The sequence below is a fragment of the Sorghum bicolor genome, chromosome 10, assembly GCF_000003195.3.
Source record: "Sorghum bicolor cultivar BTx623 chromosome 10, Sorghum_bicolor_NCBIv3, whole genome shotgun sequence".
Lineage (NCBI taxonomy): Eukaryota > Viridiplantae > Streptophyta > Magnoliopsida > Poales > Poaceae > Sorghum > Sorghum bicolor.
The window spans coordinates 59829601-59854063 of NC_012879.2; the positions used below are offsets into that span (position 1 = coordinate 59829601).

Here is a 24463-nt window from a genome sequence, read left to right on the forward strand (position 1 = left end):
AGGCCGGGGGAGCAGAGGCTTTGGCTAGTGGCTATATAATAGGCTGGTGGTAGGTAGGCGGACGTCGTCGCGCAAGCAGCTGGCCTTGGGCAGTGTGCGAGCGGCTGCATGGCCTGACGCGCGCTTTCTCTTTCAGCGCCGCTCCGATCCCTTTGCTACCGAGGCCATGCATATAGTACCCTGTGTTTTCTAGTGCTTGCCGATGGGAGGCAGCCCAGCCAGCTGCATGCCTGCCTGCCTGCAACTCATCGATCACTACTTGGCGTCAAGCTTAATTACTAGTAAATAATATATGTAAGTTAATTACCTCTGTCAATGACTAATATATATAGCCCGTCTCTTGCTTCCGAGTGTACTCTTAGCTAGCTACCTACATATTGCACGTTGCTTCCTTTGTACTACTAATGAATAGTACTAGGAGTGAGAGTTAGTGAGTTTATATATATTTGGGATCACAGTTAGCTAGGTTAATCTGCAGGCTGCTTATTACTAGTTTACTGCTAGTATATTGGTGTACCACTATAGCCGCATAGATAATACTACTGCTTCTCTTCTCTGTGTACTTACACTTGCATGCATGTGACTATGTGAGTGACCGAGCACTCTACTCTTCTTGGACGTTACTCGTCGAGTTGGAGCTAGCTATGTCTCCGATCCCGGCGCCGACCACGCCGGCGTCCGTCCGTCCAATAATAATGCACTTCTCGTTTTTGAGGAGCCAATGCAAACAAGTTTTACTGTAACTAAGTCTATATAAAAAAATTACTAACAGTTATGATATCGAGGAAGTATTATCATCGAGGGATGTACTTTCACGGTGTAAATCTACCTAGAGTCGTTATAAATTAAATGTTGACAAATACTTTTTATAAACAAACTTAGTCATACTTAATAAATTAATAAGCTTACTCATTCCAAACCCAGATCGATCGAGTTGTGTATACATCTTTTTGGGGCTCAAGGTAGTACAGCTAGCCTAGGTATAGTAGCTGCACAAAGGGCTAATCTTGTTACAATAATTTCAGTTGACGTTCAAACCCAGAGTATATGCATGCACTGTGTAGTATGAACAGCTCAAGTCAACAGTAATGCATAGTAGTTCAGAAAAAAGAAAAAACAGAAGCACACCCACTGCACGATGCACCTGCGGCCCTCTTGATGAGCGAGACAAAATTTCCCGGCTTTAGCGATCGAGCTTCCATCATCGATCAGATCACATATATATATATGCATGGCGATGCCAGCCCTGCCCTGCTGCTTGCGTTCACTGTTGCAAGCTGAGTACGTACGTGCTGGTATTTTACATGGAACAGTGCACACACAGGCACAGGCCGGGGATATGATGGATACTGTACACTGTGCCGGCGGCCGGCCGGCGAGGGCCGGCCGGAGAGCACAATCTCCACGTCGTACCCTACTGCTAATTAACTGCTCCGAGCTGCAGCTATATACTGTAGTAGCTAGCCGGCGACGGCGAGGCAAGCAGAGCACGACGACTGCGCCAGGCTCAGAGAGCAAGGCGGCCGGCCACCCATCTCTCTGCTAGCTGCGGCTGCAGGTGCCAGCCTCTCTGCCTGACTGAATTGAATGGGTGGATCGCATAGCAATAGCATGGGCATGGCATGGACGGTGGTGGATGGGCCGCCGGCTGACCGGCCGGTGAATGGTGAAGCCGTGAAGCGGGTAGGACGGAGACACAGGGGCGCTTCCAATGCATGTTGTCACCTGCACTGGATGCATGCAGTGAGCCAGTCTGCTGCACTGCACTGCACTGCATGCTCCTCTCCGGCTGGCTGGGGCAGCCTCTAGCTACCTGCTGCCTCTGCCTGCGCTGCGTGGTCCTCTCCACCTTCTTCTGAACTCCTCTGACACGAGTGCGCGCCCGGCAACGGCAAAGCCAGATCCAGTTCAGTAGTGCTTGTCAGAACCCGGCCGGACACAAATACGTTTTAGTTGACCCTAAAAATCAAAAAGTTTTCAAGATTCCCCGTCACATCGAATCTTGTAGGACATGCATGAAACATTAAATATAGACGAAAATAAAAACTAATTACACAGTTTAGCTGTAAATCACGAGACGAATCTTTTGATCCTAGTTAGTCCATAATTGGATAATATTTGTCACAAACAAACGAAAGTACTACAGTACCGAAAACTTTTCACTTTTCGGAACTATACAAGGCCGTACGCTGGCGGCCTCGACAATCATCGCACAGTACGCCTTCACTTCAATTATCATCCTCCTCCTCATCACCATCATCAGTTTTTCCTTCTCTGAAACAACATGAATTCAAACTTGCTTACTGCTGTACTACTTACCGTTTGGTCCTTAGAGATTTTAAGAATAGGAGTAGATAACAAAAATTTAGGGAGCCGTTTGGATTTTCCATTTTGGAAGAATTTGAAATCTACTTAATGGATTAGATGATTTGGTTTGGAATTTAACATTCTATAACTTTCTCAATTTCATATATAATTAAGTTAATCTTAAATTCATAAGGTGAGAGATACAAATTAATTCTATAGATCACCGCGTGCTTTAAATTTGTTTCTATTCTCCAACTTGTAGCACACCTTTCAACTCATTTTCCTAAAGTATAAATGCAACATATAAGTATCTCTCTTATAAGGCTAACAATAAGATACAAATATAAAACCATATTAACTTAATTCATTTATATCTAGATTATAACTATTAGAATAAGTTCAATTCCAAGGATCCAAATGGGACCTAATATATTTAATTGGATTTCATGTTTCTGTGATAAAATCTAGTAGCATGTAGACGGTTCAGAAGAGATTCTAAAATTCTAAGATTTTTTTTATCAGGATTCTTAAAATCCATAGGTATCCAAACGGTACATAACTTACGCAGGAGTACTCACATTTGCTTTGGCCAGGATTTCTCTCACCACATTTTGTGAAAAAGGTGCATGAAGAGTGGTGGATTCAGCTGCTGACCTAATTATGGCGCTGTATAGTACACATACTGTCTCTATGTGATCATGACATCACTGTACGGCTCCTGTTTGTTAATTAGTTTAGGAGCACTGTAATTAACAAACTGCCATGGCCGATGGATAGATGGGTGGATGCTTCTTTCGTTTTGTCGGCTACCATGTCGAGGCCTCCGATCCCACTCAACTTTTTCTAGCTAGATAGCGCAAATTACGGCCAGCTTTAACTTGGTTTTTGCGAGTAGGAACCTTCTCGATTCCTTACCCACTCTGTCGTCGTCGTTGCTTAATCATAGCCTAGCTTCCTCCAACAAAAAAAAAACATGTAATAACTCTAGTTTCTCAAATGGTCAAACAATACAAAATTTGTAAGAAATTTATTTTGATATATTAATATCTATGACGCATAATAAATATCATTAGACATATATATAATATATTTTTATAATAACATATTTAAAATATAAATGTTTTTTTATAAACCTCGTTAAACTTGAAAAAGAAAATCATTCCTCCAAAAACGAGAATTGCATTTTTTTCCCCCATAGAGGGAGTACTTTGGAAATATATATTTTCATATAGAATGCCTCTGCAGCCTGCATATACATGTAGAGTTGTAGACTACACTAAGACGACGCTGTTAGGATATGTTTCGTCTTTCGTGGGAGCTGGCAGCCAAGGCTGCCTGCCAGGCGACAACCTCGTGCCATCAATTTCAGTCATCTAACAGCTAGAAATATTGATGCCTGGTAGGCACCAATCAAATACATTTTACTCCCATAAAGAACTAGTAGCTTAGGACTTCAGGTTTAGAACTTCGTTGCTCCGTCGTCTCGTAGCAGTAGCATTTTTTAGTGAACATTTTTCTGCTTTCTTTTTCTAATTTTCATTATTTGTGTCATTGATAGGATATGATAGATGTACTTATTATGTGCCGATGCAATAATTAAGCTTGCTTAGCTGAGCAAATCTCTTAACAGGTTGTTAATTTGTCCACATATGTATATCTTTCCTATATCTGCTCAGTGTCAAACCTACCTATGCACACATCAATCTAGCATAACTGGTGTAAAGTGTGTATCGATCTCTAGCTAGCCATAGCGTGTGAAGAACGAAGAAAGAACCATCAAAACTAAACCGATTGAGACCGTGCAGTGCGCACAGCTAACTACTTACAGAATTAATTAGAGCCTTCCAAATCGAACAATCTGTTTTCCTAACATAATAGTAGGTAGTATCTAGACCCTATAGTTGACGTTGTGAGATTTTTGATCTCTTGCACCGGTTAGGAAAGCAACGTAACCTATGAATATGGCCCATCAATTCCGTGTCCTCTTGCTGCTGCTGAACTATGCATCCAACTAATTAATATTTATAAATGTATTGTTTGGTAATGCTCAATTATGTATGATTATCTCACTACTTGTCATACAGACTGCTAGTGATAGGTATCATTGCCGGGTTGTACTATACCAACCCCTAGTGACTCTCCTAGTCCTAAAAAAAACAGAAAGTTTTATTCACACTGTTAACTCCCTATCTCTATTGCAGAGTTATATCCTTCACTCGCTCCCTCACCCCCAATGCATGTGGTGGATCCAGCCTTAGCCATGGCTGGCGTGGATAGTGCTCCACGGCGTGAGGGATGTATTTTTCCTTTTATTTTATTTTATGAAATGGGCATCACTGCCAAAGATGTGCATTCGACAAAAAAACGCCAAGGCGACAATTACGATTGTCTATTCAAAATACAGTAGTGGGTAGTAGATCCAAGAAACCGAAAACCACCACCACACCTACACCATGCACCTAGGACGGCTTCGGCAGAAACCATAGTCCCCACATTACCGACCTCTTCCCCTCCAACACAAGCCTCGTTGCCGTCCTAGCGTGCTGTCAGAAGCTCAGGCGGCCAAGATGGCAACGATGACAACATTTCCCTCTCTATTGTGGGTTGTGGCAGTTCAAGCGCGGATTTAGGGCACTGGTCAAGGGCGACGCCATATATTTGGATGTGCGACTTCCCTTGGTGAGGGCCATGGATGGAGGTGGCATCCCCATGTGTGGTGGATGGGCTGTTAGTGGGCTCTACTATTTTGGGGCCCCGATGGTGCTTTGCAGGTGAAAATGGTGAACCGCCTCGAACCGGCAACCTTTTGGGTATGCGAACCTAAAAATCCGTGGGTGCAAAATTGTCCTGAAACTGAAACTGCTAGACCCGAACCCACGGATATCCGAATCAAACCCAGCCCACTGCCAACCTTAGGCGACATTCAGATAGAGGTGGCTCCCGTGGACGTGTAATAGCTATTTGTCTTGTTTTGCGCCATCCAACTCGGTATGCTACCTTGTGGGATTCCAGCGACAGGACACGGCGACGACAACCTTGTATTTGGGGAGGGGACTCTTAGGTGAAAGTCTTGCTTGACTTCATGCCGATGCCAATAATAATGACGCATCAGCGCTATGTCCTCCTTGAAAGCTTTGTTACGAGGCCCTATCTCTTCAAAGTACAAGTCCCTTCCCACATACTCATTATCTAAAAATATATATATCAGTTGTACTTTGTTTCTGGTATGATGATAAAAAGTTTGTTGCCTACAACAACAACCTGAAATTGGGAAATGGAACTGCTCATAAATGCAGGCTGTTCATTGCACATGGGTATGGATCGTAAATTTGATAGCTACCTGTGATTACGAACTAACAAAACACTTGTCCAGATGCAAAGTTAAACCTTACAACCGAAGTTTGCAATCTTACAACATGATTAAGATGTATCGATCATACTATCCAGACAGAGCTTTTTTGAATTTTATTTGTGCTGCTGACTAGCTGTGATTGGTAGATGGCCACGCTGATATATATAGATAGATAGATGCAGCTTCAAAGATGGCCAAAACAGAAGGGGACAAACCTAGAAACTCACTGTTGGAAAGATGGAGAGAGAGAGAGAGAGAGAGAGAGAGAGAGAGAGAGAGAGAGAGGGAAAAGACACTTTTTCCACCGACTGGTGGGCCCGGCTCCGATTATAACACCTTGACTTGTGGCTCTGCAAAAGAAGATTACTTATTCCAGAATCCTCTTTTTTTGATTTGAACATAACGTGAGCCCTGTCCAAACTAATAAGCTCTCGTCTTGTTTTGTGGAAAAGACAAATTCTGATCTTGTGATGATGAGGTTTGAATAATCTGTCAGCCCAGCCTTCTGTCATTACATTTAGCCAAGACGACCAAAAGAAACAACAGAACATGACTGTCTCTTTTTTTCAAGAGAGAAATAAAGAGAGAAGACCTTTAGTTTTATTATGATGAGACACAGTATGATTACGAAGTATATACTATCTCCAATCAATGTCAAATACTACTTTCTGCTGGTGATGGGATATTGGAAGATGTTGGGTGTCATGTGATGGTCGCTTTAATTTCGTTATTATTATATATATATGTATATATAATATAAATATATCCTGGCCGGCAGGTCGGCCCATGTACCTTTGTTGTTGGTGCCCTTTTGCAGAAAGTCCGGCCGGTGTGTTTGTTACCTTTGAGCCCAAAGCCCAGTCCGTCCCATTCTCGGTCCAAAGCAGCCTTTTTATTGTTTTCTTGTACGCGGACAACCAGCATGATGAGCCAATTGATTAGATTCCTCGGAGGTGGCTGTCTAGCACTCGCCTCGGGGTCAAGAGTGCTTATACTTATTTATACATTATTTCATTTTCAGCTAATCTAATCCTTTTACCAAAGGACATGTAGCCTAATGGTTATAAAAGCCTGCACTTGTCTATATGGTTAGTATACGTGCGTTATGAGCGACTGCGTTGTATCGTGTAATTTCAAAAAATAAACCCTAATCTAATCATTATGATCATATGAAAGATGTTTATAAGAGCGATAAACGACGTGGATATACTGAGTTAGTGACCTCGTTAATAATCTATAGAAAAACCTGCTGAAGCCAACTCATCAGCGAAGTGCAAAGAAATATTTATTTTTATAGTAGAGAAATACTGTGTTTTTCCACGTAAAATTTTTTTTGGTGTAATGAGAATCATCTTTGGAGTCGTTGTATGAATTTCTAGTTCTGCCACTGCTCTAGTCGTTGCCGTGCAGTAGACCCTGGTACAGTTCTGAGTGTTCGTGACAAATGAGCATCTGGTGTTTTAAAAAAAACAATCAACATGATGATGATGATTCCGCAATCAGTTCCCATGATGATTAAGAGTGGCAGCAGCATTTGCTTAGCACATGGCGCCGAAAAGACACTGTTTGTCTCTTTTGCTTTGGGTCTCTCGCTCTCTCTTCTTTTTTCAACTGCATGCATTTCTCTCTCTTTTTGGAGGAACAACACGAACCACAGTGGATTCCAAAGTAGGAGTAGGCCGACAAGTAGCATCACGCTATACTAGTGACTAGAATGAGTCAAAAATACCATCTTTTTATTATTATTAAGAGTAAATTGGGGAAGAACTCGACATTTCAGGTGCAAAAGAAAACAAGTAAAAAATATATATACTCCCTACTTGTTGAACCTGGTACACCACAAAGGGGTAAAACGGGTCGTAGTAAAAAGGAGAAGACCCTTCTTAAAAAAAAAGAAAGGCAGAAGAGGGTTCTAATAAAAAAACAAAAAGAAAAAGGAAGAAAGACGTGGTGGTATGTATTAGGGCTTTAGGCCCATTTAGTAGTCCTGCCCAAAATAAAACGGAACAGGCCACGATGGGCCGGACGATGCTTTGCCCATGATTACTTCACTCGTGGGCCGTATCTGTCTGTCTTGTGACTTGTGAGGACTGAGGATCGATGCCTCTTCTTCTTTATTTGGGAGTAATAATATAAGTACTATTATTATTACTAGGCAGACTGTTGATTGCTGATCATCAAACAAAGAAAATCGAACCATCAGCATGTATTGTTTGATGAACATTGATAATGAAGTCTCACATATAGGAATAGAGTCAACAATATAGATATAATGCCACACGATCATAATAGAATACAACCATTTTCCTCGAACACACACACAACACACATCATAAACGACATACATGCCACAGGAATATAATGACGACTACGCATGGTATCACGAAACAAGCGCGCGGTAATTAAGCTGTTCATCATCTGCAGCATTGGGCTCGCAGTAATTCTTATTTGTTATTACAATACCTCGGTAGTTGCATGCATTATATTGCTGCTTGCTTGCGTTGGTGGTGCATGAACTAGCTAGCTAGTAACTTGCATTGGCGTGCATGCAGTACGTGCTCGCCGTGGAGGAGCAGCACCCATGGCGGCGCGCAATGCAGCTAGCTAGCAGCAGGCAGCGCTGGCTGTGGATGACGATGCTAGCCAAGACGGAGGTCGTGGGAGCCATAGGCCATGCCGTGCAGGTTGGGCTGACTGGGCACCACGCGGAAGGCGTACATGTCCGGGGCGCCGCCGCCCAGCGCCGCCGCGGCGCCGTCCCAACCGCCGGCGCCAGTGTTGTCCACGAACCCGAACGCCGGGTCCTCGCGCATGCCCTGCACGCACGTGTGCAGTAATGGATTAATTCAGATGCATGATCAGTAGGTAAGTAAATTAATAGACACATCTACCAGCGCTAGCTGAGATTTATTTAGTGTAGTGTAATAATGCATGATCACGCACCAGCTCCTGCTGCAGGTTCTTGTACGCCTCGTACGAGTGCTTCACCTGCATGTATATGTATATGCACACACAGGACAACATACGAGCAGTGTAATTAATTTAGCAACAATGCAAGGTCTGCAGAATCAATGTATATATATAGTACTAACAAAATGGAAAATCATTAAGCTAGCTAGGCCATGTTATGTGTATAATACTTCCTCCGTCCAATTTTTAGAGCTGTCTGAGTCTAAGTCAAACTTTTTAAATTTTAACCAATTTTAAGTAAAAGATTATCACTACATCTAGACCCAAAAAAAAGTAAGGTATGGGAATATATTTCATCTTATATCTAACTGTACTAATTTCATGTCACAAACATTAGTATTTTTCTATACAATTCGATCAAACTTTTTTTTTTGGCTAATTAGGGACCAAGAGAGTAATGAATAGAGAAAGTGAAAAATATATACTGCCTCTCTTCTTTGCAGTTTCTAGGAAGAAGAAGAAGCAACCACCATCTAGCAAATGTCATTTGCTGGGATATATGAAGCAGCTCAGTTCATGAGGAATAGCTAGCTTAAACAAGATCATCTTTGTTTGCTCGATGATGATATATATTTGGATGCATTCTCCCTTGACTATGCTACTAAACACCAGCCATATATGTTTTCGCTCAGCATTTCTAGCTAGTGTGGTACTATTATATACATGGTCGTGTATATGTGTTGGTGCCTTGGTGGTCATATTTGCCTGCTGGTGAAGTGGTGAGTGGTGACTACTCGGTCAAGAAAAGTCAAATGCATTACACACTACAAACAGAAGAGGAGAAGATAACAAATGCTGTATATAATAGCCTTCATGTCACCATATGACACCATATGGACATGCTGTAGGGAAAACACAATTCAACTTGAACTGTAATGGGCTAGCTGATCTAACAAAGTGAGGCCTGCTCCGATGCATAAAAAAATAATTAGGTGCTTTGTTTGACAATTAGTTTGATTCCCCATTGGAGAGTTTCTGTACAAAAGAAACAGAAATGCTTCCTTTCCTTGAAGAAAACTCTGAAAAAAATCAATTGTTTGTATTAATTATATTTATGACGTGAAAGAACACACATATCTCATGGCTCAAATAAAGAAAGATGTGCTTTCTGTCCAAAACAAAAAGGTGAACTATCTGTATCCGATCGACAACATATATATCCTTCACATGGTGGGGGCGAGGACGTGAGGTGCCAGAGAGAGATAAATATTTGGGTGATTTGGAGATGAGCTGGATGCATATGTTTCAGTCAATACACAGTACATACATGGCTGTGTACGTATTGAAAGACTACACATTCAGTAATCATCAAAGCCCAAGTACTTCCATACTAATGAGTTCCATTTCCATACTTCTGCAAATCATAAAGCCTACACTTTGGTCCTTATTTGTGGGTGTATCATGCCATGGTGCAATATCATAAAAATCAGTGCTTAACATGCTACTCCCAGATAGCAGGGGGACCAAATAATAAGCAAGATCTGTAGGCGGCAATCTTACCTAGCTAGCAGGCCGGCTTAACGAGAGAGACATGCATGCAGACGCATGCGTATGGATCAATGGATGCATGCTCCGATCCAACACCAGCTAGTGTCCTTGCTCGTGCTCAATTCATTCTAGCTTCTAAAAGACAGAGACCAATGCGCCTACTGATTGAATACAGCATTGCATACAATGTGTATGAGTGCGTGCATGCGAGCACATGAGATGGACCAAGATCTAGCAGTTCTACAACGTGGAGCTACTTTCAGTAGAGCCTCAGATTGACATGGAGAAGGAGTTGAGTGTGGAAATGCACAAACATATGTATGCTATTGTACACTGGACAATAGCTTGCAGATTTCAGTTTGAGGCTTGGTGGTGTCTGTCAGATATTTGCGTTCATCACTACTTGAAGAGTCAAATGTGCAAGTACAAAGTTTTGAAGGTGGATGTGGTTGCTTGAAGAGTCAAATTTGCAAGTACAAAGATTTGAGGATGGATGTGGCTCCATGTCTGCTCGGTTTTATTGGTAGATTTAAGGTGTTGACAGGGAGAGATTTGATAATAAGGAATTCATTAGTTATTTATATCTTATTGAAGCTGTAAATAATTTATTTTAAATAAGACATACTTAAATAAGATAAAAAGAAATCTGGATACCCTGATAAGGGATAAATTGGTGATTATAAAAGTATGGCCACCAGATAGACCTGATTTTGGAAACATTAGCATGTCCACTAGACCAAATTAAGAAACCAGTCACAAGTGACGGCAAAGAACTAAAGGAGGTGGAAGATCTAGGTATAGTTGCAGATAAATATATTTCTTGACAAATTGGGGGCAGCTAGCCCTCAAAATTGCCCAATTGACAACATATGAGATAATCTTTGTGCAGTGTAATACTAAAGAGATAATGCTTGGTTTTTCTTACCTTTTTCTTGTAAGTTTCAGTCTGTGTGGCGATCACATGGTACTGAAAATCGAATGATAAAAGCATCAGCAAAAGAGGTAGGGAAGATGAAAACAAGGACATGAGATGAAATATCTTAAAAATTAGAAGCAACATTTCTCTATCCGATCCCAATTTTTCTTTTTAGGACAAGAGCCTCTTGTAGACTAAATGAAATATCGAAGCAAAATTAAATGTTGTTTGTTTGAGGTAAAAAAAAAAGAAACCTGATAGCTTAGATGCATCGACACTGAAACTGAATTAGTGTACAAGAGATGCATCGATCTATCTCTCCCAGTAAAGTATCCTAAATCTTCAAAAAAAAAATTAACTTCATAAAGCACAAGAAAACAACCGCGAACAAATTAGCAAACACGCCAGAGAGATCTATGTAATAGTGAAAAAAATAAGATTCAAAACCAAATCAGGAAACATGCACAAAGATCTACAAACAAGGTGCATGAAATATGAGTAGATCTGAAGAGCGCATCAGTCTGCAGAAGAGATAGATCTAAGCCAGCTAGCTGCCTAAGTAGCTAGGTGCTGAAGCAAGAGATTAGGGTTTGTACGTGCCTTCCTATGGCGAACCTCCTTGAGAGCCGCATCAACATTTTGCTCAAGACCGCGCAGCTCGTCGAACTCCAGAGTGTCCAGATCCTCGCCCATCCTTTGCCTGATTTGATGGACACAGAAATCAAGCCTCAGACTCGATCGCGAATTAATCCCTCGCTCAGAAATCGAATAAATAAAACCGAAGAAAGGAAGAGGAAAGTGGTTCTATCGGCCGTGCTGATGACCTAATCTCTGTGCGCAGGTTGCGATTGATGTCCTTGAGATGGCTCAGCGTGCGCTGCATATTCTGCACAGAGACATGCATATAGTGAAATTTATATAAACCAAAAAAGCATGGAAATTTCTTAGAAATTTAGATCTCATCAATCATCTCATAGACGGACATGTCATGCATGTGAAGAGTAAAGCAGCGAGTGATGAGTGAGTGGTTTGCTTGAGTGAAACAAAAGAGATGAGATATGCAGCAGGCAAGCAACAAAGACGAAAAAGGAGACGAGTGAGTATGACTGACCTCATACTGCTCGTTCCATAGGCTGGTCCCGATGGCCTGCTGGTATCGGTCAAAGATGGTCTTGATGCTGCGGGCAATCACCGGCGCCCAAGAACATGGAAATCAGCCACCGACACCATCATCAGAAGCAAAATATAACCAAGCAATAAGTAGGAGATGGACACTATACGAAGATGAGGAAGGAAGCAAAGCAAGGAAGCAAGCAATTGCTGCAGTACTGACTCGGTCCCGGGGCTGCAGAACTCGTGGTACTTGCCGGTGGAGGAGAACATGATGATGGCGACCTGGGCGTCGCAGAGCACGGTGAGCTCGCGCGCCTTCTTCATGATCCCCGTGCGGCGCTTGGAGTAGGTCACCTGCCGGTTGGTGGCGTTCTCGATCCGCTTGATCTCGATCTTGCCGCGCCCCATCGTGGGTGGCGGCGGCGTCTCGGGACGGCGGCGGCGCGGATCCTCCTCCTCCGCCGTCGTCGGCTGCTGATGCTCGCCGCCGCGCTCCACCGTCGGTCTCGAGCTGCGGATCCCGGCCGCGCCGGCGGTGGATGGGTGGAGATCGAAGGAGGAGGAAGAAGAAGACGACGACGAAATGGAGAGGCAGATGAGCTGAGCACAGCACAAGAGAGAGCCGGTGGTGGTAATAAGCAGGAGGGGGTGGGCGGTGGTGCGGCAAGGGATGGAAGGACAAGGTGTGTGCGTGTGCAATTCGGGGTGGAGAGGACGAGGTGCGGTGCGCGGCGTGGACGGAGACAGCTACCGGATCCGTGAAAGGCGTGGGGCACCGTGCCGTGTGGTGCCGTGCACTGCCCGCCCGCCCCGGCCGTCGCTGCCTGCGACTGCCGGCCGCGCCCAGCCCCCTGCCCCGTGATCTGACGCGGCCGGCTCGCTCTGGGCGCGTGCGTTGCAATCCACCACCGTGCCGTGCCATGCATCCGTCGACGATCGGTCTGGTCGTGGTCGGTCGGTCGGTCTGCCGTGGCGGCTTTTGGCACAACGGTTAGCACGGTTTTGGCTTCCGGATCCTCTTCTTGGGCACTGCTTCTTCTCGATCTTGTTGGCCTCCACACTGATGCATGCATGCACCCCTTTAATTTGCACTGGACTGAAAGCAAAGCATGCACCGTAGTAGCCTGCTAGCTAGCTAGCTCTCTTATTTGTTTATACCTACATCGTCACGTCACTGGCCCCGTCCACTCTACACAACACCATATATTATTGGGTCATCATTTATATTGCCTCTTAAGTTTGTAGAAGAAATATATATGAATAATTGTTGTTGTCAAGTAATGTAGTGGGTATATTTTATAATGGAATCTAATTAAACGAAATTAGATTGTACATGTTTCATGCATGTATTTTTATTTAACTTTGTTCCAAACAAGGTCTGGACCACAGCTTACATGCATTACAAATGAATTTAGACTTCATTATTAAGTCGCTTTACTTAAAGTTGTTGCAGCCGCGCGCAGCTATAGTTACAACTTTAGACGTAAATAATTTTCTTTATAGGGGCTCCCAAGCTCCTCCAGTCTCTTCAAAAATAAAACAACTTTAGACATACTGAACACACAGTTTGAGTTCATAAATCCCCTGATTCATTGCTTTGGAAAAGATGGTTCTAGAGTGTGCCTTAGAAGAAACTAAGATTCCACAACATTGTTTTTTTAAAGAAGAAGAAGAATCTGAGGTAGTTTGGAGTTGTTTTCAAGAGATCATATTTTGAGGTCCCCCACTTTGGGCTATTACATGTCACAAGCCAATCTAGAATTGACTTTTCAAAAGCTATAACAGAGAATCAGTTTTTCCTAAATAAAGCCACACTCTCCAAGATCAGCTTTCCAAGCTATACTTTAGAATCAGTTTCTCTAAATCCACATTCTAGCACCACTTTTTTTTTTCCAAAAGCAAAATCTGATAGGACTTGAGGCGACTAAGCCTTTGGTTGTACGTCCACGCTAGCTAGATGGACTATCAAAAACTTGAGGCACATTCTCTTCCTAGCCCTAACACCACCAAATTGACTGTTGACTAATACTAGTAATACTCTGCTAGCTTATACCTTAAAAATAACTCATCTTCTACAAATAAAGCATGTTTCTATTCCATTTATGAACATGTGAGGCGAGGGACAAACAAGAAGTAGCACTAGCTTAGCTACACGTTCTCTCAAGTCTGAAGCAAGATGCATATGGAATTATTGATCGACCTTCCAACCGACTAAAAACCGAAGAACTCCCATTGTCCATAGTACAAAACAGCAAGGATCGGAACAGCAGCATCTGTACGGCTAACCACTCCTAGCTAGGCTGTAGCTCTCGATCAGTTTATAGCTCACATGACTAGTCACCTCCATCTAATTAAACACCTTTCGTTAATTATCAGCGGAACAAACACGGTAACCATTGGTGAGAAATGGCTGCCGGCCTGTTCGATCTTTACGCGACATGTACGCGTAACTCCGGGTTCTGAATTCTGATCGGACAGGACGAGATCGAGTGAACGATCGAGACGATGGCTGCTTCTTCCAGCTGGTTGCTGCTGTGCTGCAGTGGTGGCTCGGTCAATCATGCGCCTCTTGAGTAGAAGAGGAAACCCTTCGTGCGACTTTCTAGTTCCAGGCATGAGTTATTGGGCTCACGTTGCCATTTCTGGTGCTTTGTAAGTGACATGTCATTGCACTGACTACAGAGAAGAGGGCCAGCTTGCCTTTATCGAATTTACTGCTTCTTTTTATTTTTATTTATTCCCAGCCCTTGTTTAAATCACCTCAAAATTCAAAAACTTTTCAAGATTCGCCGTCACAATGAATCTTACGGCACATGTATGGAGCACTAAAAATATAGACAAAAATAAAATTTAATTACACCTGTAATTTACGAGACGAATCTTTTGAGCCTATTGTTGGATAATAATTGTCAAATACAAACGAAAGCGCTAAGTATCAAAATCAAAAAACTTTTCGAAACTAAACAAGACCCTAAGTTTAGTTTCCAAAAATTTTCAAGATTTTCTGTCACAACGAATCTTGCGGCGATTCGATGTGACGGGGAATCTTGAAAAGTTTTTTGGTTTCTGGGGTGAACTAAACAAGGCCTTAGTTTAGTTTTCAAAATTTTTTAAGATCTTCCGTCACATCGAATCTTGCGGCACATGCATGAAACATTAAATATAAATAAATAAAATAATTAATTGTATAATTTACTTATAATTTATGAGATGAATATTTTGAGCCCAGTTAGTCCATGGTTCAACAATAATTATCAAATACAAACGAGAGACCTACAGTAGCCAAAATCAAAAAAAAAATGCCAATTAAACAAGGCCTGAATTGTTGGGAGAAAAAAATGCGTATATTTGACAGTAAAAAAAATGCATACATATTTTTGGTCAATGGCACTTCAAAATTCAAATGTCAACAATTCTGTGCGTTAAAATACATTTTTTTACCTCTAACAGTTCCATTTTGTACCGAAATTCAATTTTCGGTTCATTTTTAACCTCTAGGTGGTTCAACTGATATAAAAACTGGTTTTCTATATTTTTAAATATCACTAATAAAATATAGTTTAAATTAAAATCAAGACTAATTTATTTTAATTTAGAAAACATGAAGCTAAATACTATGTTTATGAATATTTTATCTATTTATTGGTGTAGACTCTCCTAAATTAATTTTAGAAAAAAAACACAATTATTTATAGAGGTAAGTTCTCCCTCAAAAAAATCTAGCGAACTTTAGAGATAGTTGGTCAATTTATGGAGGCCGCTAATATACTATGAAATCTCTCTCTATGTCTATGTGTGTGCATCCTCCAACCTGCTACCACCCACATGTGGTGGTGGTGGCATGGGTCGACATTAGTGGTAAAGGTATCTCCACCTCCTTCAAATGGCAGTGGAAAATCCGACCGTCTTCCCAGTTTGGGACGTCATCAATGTGCTCCTCTGTTTCATGTACATCAACCATAGCGACATAGTTGAGGGTTGCTACTACTATAGGAGCTACAACAACGAGGTTGCAGCAGTAGATGGCAGTAACCATAAGGAGGTCTCCAATGCACGTTGTACGCCCAAAGGAGCGTCATAGGGGGCATTGGCCCCCTGTCATGTCGCTAGGAGGAGAGGGGCGGCACTAGAGACTGATTTTATTCAAGTCCTGTGTTGCATGGTAGGACAACACCAACTATGAATGAGAGATGACAGTATACACATTGGAAGCAACAATGAGCTCATCGATGTGTGGCTTGGTAGTGGGCCCTATGATGGGTGGTAATGTTTTTAAAATGTACAAATACAACCACTATAGTCCGCCTATGCCAGTGGCGAACACAATAGTGGCCTCTGAGGATTGATTTTATAGTAGGAAGAATTATTCAGAATATATATATTTATGTTCTTATTGTTTTACCTCCCATGTATTCAACCATAAGAACATAAAAATAAAATTAAAAACATCTTCAGAAATAGCAACAACAAATGTACACTTTTAGAAGAATTGATATTAGATTCATATTCTATTTTTAAGTATTTTTTGTATGAAATAAACGTTTTGTTATATTTAGAAAATTGAAAAGTACCTTTGAAACCAATTAGAGGACCAATTTTGTCCACTTTCAACTTATGGAGGAATTTTGGTACCTAATTCCGTAATCACGGTTGAAAATCAGACTGCCACCGTGTAATTATTTGAAGGTTAAAAATAAGCTTTTTACTTGAAGAATATTCACACCTTGAATTGCCCAATTACTATCTTCCTTTAGACAATGGAAAACTCACCTGTTAATTATTTTTCTTTTGATTTTATGCAAAGATAACTTAATGTTTTATAATATGTGTTGCTATACCTTCTTTCTTCTCTTTTTCTTGGCCTTGTTTAGTCCGTGAAAATTTTTGGTTTTGGCTACATTAGCACTTTCATTTACATTTGACAATTATTATTCAATCATGGACTAATAAATGGTTCAAAGATTCATCTCTCAAATTACAGTCAAACTATACAATTAGCTTTTGTTTTCATCTATATTCAATGCTCCATACATACGACCAAAGATTCGATGTAACGAGAAATCTTTAAAAAAAATTGAACTAAACCAGGCCTTTATGTTTCTACTAGCTAGTACGTAGATGTGTACTGTGTTTGGTTATCAAAAGGATGTATCTGTTTTGTCTTTTGTGGCAATGCAATGGGACGCCTAAGGTGTTTAAGATGGTGTAGGCAAGAGTTTTTACGGCAACTGTTCATTACGGCTTTTCCTCCTCTCTGTCCTTTTGTTTCAGTGCCTGTCAAAAAAAAATGGAGTAGAGGCAGATGATGCGAAGGTGAAGAGCGTGAGGACCAGGAGGCGACGACGACGACTCGCCATGCATGCGATGGAAACCCCAGTCGCCCGCTTGTTAAGCAACGCTGCTCATGGAGGCCCCACATGTCATCCTCACGTTCGACCACCCCCCGACGCGCCGGGATCACCCCATGTTCCCGGGATTACGCGTCCCGTCACTTGTGTTGGCCAAAAAAAACGAGCAAAACCTAATTAGCCATTAACCCCACCACGTCCAAACTTTTTTTTTCTCTCTAATCATCAATCAACCACTCGACCGCGCGCGCGCGCGCCAGGCGACTCCCATCTGCTACCCCTGCATGCGGGATCGATCCATGGCCGGGGGCGGCGCCCGTGGCTCGCGCGCCGGCGGCGCGAAGCGCGGCGCCGCGTCGTCCTCGGCGTCGTCGGCCGCCGCCGCGTCCGCCTGCGTCTACTACGCCACCACGGCGCTGCTCGTCGCGCTGTGCGTCGCGGGGGCTTACTTCCTCACGTCCACCTCCTCCTCCTCCGCCGCCGCCGCCGACGGGGACGCCGCCACGGTCACCGCATACCGCCACACCACGCGCTCCTCCTTCGCGTACGAGGTCACCAGGGAGCGGGCCGCGCCGGCGCCGCCGCGCGGGGCGGAGGCCCGTGACAAGCCCGCCGCGGCGAAGGCCGTCGGGGCCGAGGAGGAGCCGCGGCCGGACGACCGGAGCGCCGTCGCCACGGTGGCAGCGATGGACGACCCGCACGCCAGGCCTGACGAGGAACGTGTGTTGGACGAGGCGGCGGGTGTGGAGGAGGAGCAAAGGGTCTCCGCGGCGGGCGTGGAGGATGTGAAGGGCGAGGACGGTGGCCACTTGGCCGCCGGAGACGACGAGGCCGCCAGCGCTCGCGGCGGAGAGGAGGAGGAGAAGGAGCGCGAAGCAGCCGTGATGGAAGAGAGCAGCCGCGAGCAACGAGAACAGGAGCAGGAGCCGCTGCTGGAGATGCCGCACGAGCGGGCCCGGGCCGCCGCCGCTGCCGTCGAGGAGAAGAACCTGGACGGGGGCATCGAGGAGGAGAGCAACGCGGGGCAGAGACAGCGAGAGGAGGAGCAGAGCGCGCTCGAGGAGCAACAGGCCGCTGCCGGGAACCAGCTGCGCCGGGAAGCGCAGGAGGACCCGCAGGCCGACGGCGGCGACGAAGGGATGGAGGAGGAACAACGCGGCAGGGAGCAGCCGCAGGGCGAAGAGGAGACGTCGACGCGCTCGTCGTCGGTGTCGGGGTCCAGCGGAGATGCCGACGGCGGCGATGGCGACAAGCCGGCCGTGTCGGAGTCGGAGCACACGGGGGGCGCGGACGGAAATGCCAGTCAGGACGACGGCCTCAGCGTCGAGGACTCGCTCGTCGCTGAAGACCGCGTGGAGGAGCAGAAGGCGTGGGCGACGCAGGCCGACGAGTCACACCGGGAGACGGACCGCCGGGAGGAGGGCGGCGAGAACGACGGCAACGGCGCGGAGAACGCCGGGTTCGAGGAGCACGAGTGGCGATTGTGCAACGTGAAGGCCGGCGCCGACTACATCCCGTGCCTGGACAACGAGAAGGCCATCAAGAAGCTGCGGCCGGAGAACTTCCGGCGGTACGAGCACCGGGAGCGGCACTGCCCCGACGAGGGCCCGACGTGCCTCGTCGCGCTCCCCAGCGGCTACCGCCGCCCCATCGAGTGGCCCAAGAGCCGAGACAGGGTACGTCCGTCCGTGTCTCTGAATCCTCATGCAGCAATCCATTGCTGACTCGTCGTCGTTCGTCGTGCCGGCGGCGACGTACGTGCAGGTATGGTACAGCAATGTCCCGCACACGAAGCTGGTGGAGGTGAAGGGCCACCAGAACTGGGTGAAGGTGAGTGGGCAGTACCTGACCTTCCCCGGCGGTGGCACGCAGTTCATCCATGGCGCGCTGCACTACATCGACTTCCTGCAGCAGGTACCATGCATCACCAATGGCCAGGCCATTGGTTTGTTTGTTTGTTTGTTTGTTTCGATCGCTCCGGTAGAAATTGTATGTAGGGTAAGGTGGTTACTCTGCGTTGTTTGGCCAGTCCGTCCGCGCCATCGCGTGGGGGAAGCACACGCGGGTGGTGCTCGACGTCGGCTGCGGCGTGGCCAGCTTCGGCGGCTACCTGTTCGAGCGCGACGTGGTGACCATGTCGTTCGCGCCCAAGGACGAGCACGAGGCGCAGGTGCAGATGGCGCTCGAGCGCGGGATCCCGGCCATCTCCGCCGTCATGGGCTCCAAGCGCCTGCCTTTCCCCAGCAAGTCGTTCGACCTCGTCCACTGCGCGCGCTGCCGCGTCCCATGGCACGCCGACGGTGCGCCGCGCCACCGCCCCCCCTTCTTCCACTGTGCGTCCTCCGAGTCCGAGATCCCTTGCTGACGATGCCGACATTGTTGTGTCCCCGTGCAGGTGGCGCTCTCCTCCTGGAGCTCAACCGCGTCCTGCGCCCCGGCGGTTTCTTCGTCTGGTCCGCCACGCCGGTGTACCAGAAGCTGACGGAGGACGTCGAGATCTGGAAAGGCACGTAAAGTTCCGACCATTCGCCGCCATGCTGACTGGACAGCTAAGCTAATGGAGTTTCTGTTCACCTGCACGTGCAGCAATGACGTCCCTGACGAAATCCCTGTGCTGGGAGCTGACGTCGATCAAGAAGGACCGGCTCAACGGCGTCGGGGTGGCCTTCTACCGGAAGCCGACGACGAACGAGTGCTACGAGGCCAGGAAGCGGCAGCAGCCGCCGATGTGCGCCGACGACGACGACGCGAACGCGGCGTGGTACATCCGGCTCAACTCGTGCGTGCACCGCGTGCCGACGGGCCCGTCGGAGCGCGGCGCGCGGTGGCCCGCCGAGTGGCCGCGGCGGGTGCGGACGCCGCCGTACTGGCTCAACGGCTCGCTGGCCGGGGTGTACGGGAAGCCGGCGCCGGAGGACTTCACGGTGGACCACGACCACTGGCGGCGCGTCGTCGACGGGTCCTACCTCAACGGCCTGGGCATCGACTGGTCCAGGGTCAGGAACGTCATGGACATGAGAGCTGCATACGGAGGGTAACCACTGTTGCTTGCCACTGGCCATGATCAGCTCTGATAATCGTGCTGACGCCATGGCTGCCTCTTCTCTCTGTCTCAGCTTCGCGGCTGCGCTCCGGGAGAAGAAGATCTGGGTGATGAACGTGGTGAACGTCGACGCGCCGGACACGCTGCCGGTCATCTTCGAGCGCGGGCTGCTGGGCATCTACCATGACTGGTGCGAGTCCTTCAGCACCTACCCGAGAACCTACGACCTCCTGCACGCCGATCACCTCTTCTCCAAGATCAAAGAGAGGTCAGTGGGCAGCAACACTAGTTAGTCTGTCTGTCTCCTTCGTATCCTCTTTCTAGCTTGATGACGCACATGGCCGTCTTCTTCAGATGCGCGGTTCTGCCGGTGGTGGTGGAGGTGGACAGGATCGTCAGGCCGGGGGGCAGCATCATCGTGCGCGACGAGGCCGGCGCCGTCGGGGAGGTGGAGAAGCTCCTGAGGTCGCTCCACTGGGACGTGCGGCTGACCTTCTCCAAGAACGACGAAGGGGTGATGTACGCCGAGAAGTCAGATTGGCGGCCGGAGCTGCTCGAAGAACCGTTGTTGTAATGACCACCATTTGCCCATTTCAAGTAGGGTTCTTCTCTTCTCGCCTCCATCAGCATTTCAGATCGGCAAGCAGTAGGGTTCTTCTCTTCTCGCCTACATCAGCATTGATAGTACTGTATGTACATGGTTTCGTCATTGCTGCAGCAGTAGTATTTTACAGGATGTTGATAAGCACCGATAGAGAGAATTCTAGATTATATATATACATACATACAGCAACCGGAGAGCCTGGTGATAGTTTACAGATTCCTGCTTGTGTACCTAAGCCAGAGGTTCTATGTAATATATGCGCAGCAAAACATGTGTGCAAACATGTTGGCCTGCATAAATGCGGTAACAGAGCTTTGTGAAGACTCCAAAGACAAATTCAATTGCAAATCCAAATTAAATGGTGTATTGGTGTATCAAAATTTACATGTCAGCTGTTACAACAATGAGGTGAGCCGTTGTATTGTAGCTGCTCAAAAATATACTAACTGAGTAACAATCAAGAGGTTTAATTGTAGTACAACAATATCTTCCAGTCTGTACTATAACAGGTCAAAAAACTTGGCACATCATGCTTCAGTTTACATCTATTGCTCCTCTCCAACTAAAATAAGATAGGCTGCAGATATCAAACCTGTCAGGCATTGCTAGAGGCTAGCCCATCTAACGTTGTCTCTAGTGCAGTCTCCTTTCTGTAAAGTGGTACTCTTCCACCGAGCTCCTTCAGCCTCATTACCATGTCATGCAACCATTCGAAGGTGAGTTTGTTCTGCTTATTGAGTTCCTCTCTCACTTCTGGATGCACCCTAAACCAGTCCCCTAACATCTTGTGGACATGGGATCTAACCATTCTCCATGGCACAGGGTACTGCTCACACAGCTTCAAATATTCAATCACTAGATCAGCCTGGTCCAAGCCGCTATCTCCGTTCTCATCACTATCTTCCTTCCATTCCTTTGTCCTGAAACCAGCAAAAAGTGCTGGATTTTCTAGAAGAGTTTCAGCTGAAAGCACACCATCAGCACCAGTATGTTCCAGGCAATTCTTCACATCCTCCATGTGGCGGATGTTTCCATTTGCAAGAACAGGTACTCTAAGTGCATCCTTCACAGCCTTGATGGCATCCCAGTCAGCTCGAAATTTCTTCCCATCTTTTTCATCTCTTGTCCGACCATGGACAGCCACAAGAGAAGCACCAGCTTCCTCAAGCATCTTCGCGTAGGCTAATGTGTCTTCCAGTCGTGGAAATACGCGAATCTTAACTGAGACTGGAACATGAAGATTAGCTGCTAGATTCTGCACAAGGGATTTTACAAGGGGAAGGTTGTCCATGAGAAATGCTCCATAGTTACCCCGTCTTGCAATACGCTGTGGGCAACTGCAGTGCAACATATTAATGTGATTCAGAAGAGTATGAACCATATTTTCAAGCAATACTATATATGGGGAAATGGTATATGTTAACTAGAAATATATACCCATGGAAGATTCAACGCTAGTGCTCTAAGCAAATCTAAGAAAGCAGTTAGCAGCATAGATAAACTAGCACAAAAATTTAAAGAAGCAGGTTTCAAGGCAGAGTGCACAGAGAATGGCCTAGCATGGTGGCTTATTCTTCATCACATTAACATCACCTGTGACCTTGTGTAGCACAGATATCACACTTGAGGCACCACTGATAAGGATACTCAATGACTTTACCCAGGAGCAGATTATTTTTGTAGAGGAGTATATGACGTTTATCAGTTTATGTTTGTAAACTATTTATGCCATTCCAAGTTTCCAATGGTGGAGTAATTTACAAACAAGCAATAGATAAGTAAATATGAATAAAAAAACAGTACAGCAGCATAAGGAATTGCGTATTACCCAAAATTGATATCAACATAGTCACAATGTGGTTCCACCATCTTTGCAGCTTGTAACAAAATGTCAGGATCATTGGCACAAAACTGAACAAAAAGTGGTCGATCCTCCTGTATAAGGTGCAACGGACATTACATTCCGTGCGAGACAAATAGTAGTACAACTCATAATAACTAAAAAAAAAGTGCTCTGCAACTGTCAAACAACACTAATGTTCAAACAATCGCTACCAATAATCACTTATCTAGTTCAAACATGGGCCTAATTCAGTAAATTTTGCTCACCCCGAACTGCCACTTAATCTGCAAGTGTATTGAAATCAAACTGCGAAACTGCCTAACCATATCTGAATCTACAGCAAAGCTATTATTGTACCAGTCTGTATTGCAATGGTGAATTAAGCTTAAGGCATACCACAACATCATCCAGTCTGTATTACAATGGTGAATTAAGCATAAGGCATACCACAACATCATCCAGTCTGTATTGCAATGGTGAATTAAGCATAAGGTACCTTATTATTAACTCAAAATCACACCCCAGACCCCCAGTTGTTACCGTAGCAGATCGGAAGCTCCTACGCACCAATTACCTTGCACGTGGTGAACTCCATGGACCTGTACTTCTCGTTCTCGGAGAAGATGCGGGAATGGAGCATGGGCGTGTACGCCGCGTCGGCGCCGTAGCGGCGGCACAGCATGCGGAAGGGGAGCTCGGAGTTGTCCACCATAGGGGCCACCAGCAGCCGCGGGGACCCCAGCCGTCTCCAGTGCGCCCATGCGCGCTCCACCCGCTCCTCCGCGGACACCGGCGGCGGCGGGAGCGGCGGAGCCAGCGCGAGGTCCTCCGCTTCTGACCCCGCGGCGCTCGCGCAGAGGTCCTCGTCGGGGTCGGCGGCCGTGGCCAGGTGAGCGGCGGCCGGGGACATGGTGGCGGGGCTAGGGTTTTGGGAGGAGCGCAGGCGGCGGCGCGGGCTCGCTAGGAGAGGCGCGAGGCGGCGCAGTGGCATGCGGTTACGGTGGCTCCTCGGATGTGGGCTGGGTTGGGTCGGGATTTTGTCTTTGGGGACACGTCCGGTTAGACACGACTAGCCTGCTTTTAAGTGGATTTGAATGCAGTTTTGTTTTTTTAAAAAAAATATTGTAACTATTTGGAACGGAGGAAGTAAGTTTTTTAAACCACAGAGAATATCTTTAAGTTTTACAAAGTTTCAAAAAGAAAGAAATAGATTGGGATACAACAAATCCAAATTAAGTATTTAGATCTCACGAAAATATATCTACCACCTTTCAAAATTTAAATTTAGCTCTATAAAAAATATTTTTAAAATGTCTATAAAATTCCCATAGCATTCTAATTGATGTCTAAATGCATTTGGCAAACTGTCCACAACAAAAAAAAATGTAAGACACAACAATGCATAGCATTAATGTATGTTGCATCTATGCTGATTGCATCTCATATTTCTGTCATGAGAAGTTTTTAAAACACATTTAA

General features: G+C 45.6%; 3 protein-coding genes across 3 annotated transcripts; 1 reads left to right on the plus strand and 2 right to left on the minus strand.

The window, feature by feature from the left end:
• LOC8064983 (MADS-box transcription factor 16) lies at positions 7883-12832 on the minus strand. Its single transcript, XM_002438958.2, has 7 exons — positions 12367-12832; positions 12145-12211; positions 11858-11919; positions 11634-11733; positions 11043-11084; positions 8603-8647; positions 7883-8475 (listed from the first exon to the last, which is right to left on the minus strand). Exons 1-7 carry the CDS (start codon positions 12552-12554, stop codon positions 8299-8301), a joined length of 681 nt encoding a protein of 226 aa, XP_002439003.1. The 5' UTR covers positions 12555-12832; the 3' UTR covers positions 7883-8298.
• On the plus strand, positions 17817-21503 carry LOC8065615 (probable methyltransferase PMT27). Its single transcript, XM_002437540.2, has 7 exons — positions 17817-19170; positions 19259-19408; positions 19524-19794; positions 19890-20000; positions 20081-20528; positions 20611-20805; positions 20892-21503. Exons 1-7 carry the CDS (start codon positions 18181-18183, stop codon positions 21109-21111), a joined length of 2385 nt encoding a protein of 794 aa, XP_002437585.2. The 5' UTR covers positions 17817-18180; the 3' UTR covers positions 21112-21503.
• On the minus strand, positions 21483-24025 carry LOC8064984 (tRNA-dihydrouridine(16/17) synthase [NAD(P)(+)]-like). The gene is made up of 3 exons (XM_002438959.2): positions 23559-24025; positions 22970-23076; positions 21483-22478 (listed from the first exon to the last, which is right to left on the minus strand). Exons 1-3 carry the CDS (start codon positions 23973-23975, stop codon positions 21737-21739), a joined length of 1266 nt encoding a protein of 421 aa, XP_002439004.1. The 5' UTR covers positions 23976-24025; the 3' UTR covers positions 21483-21736.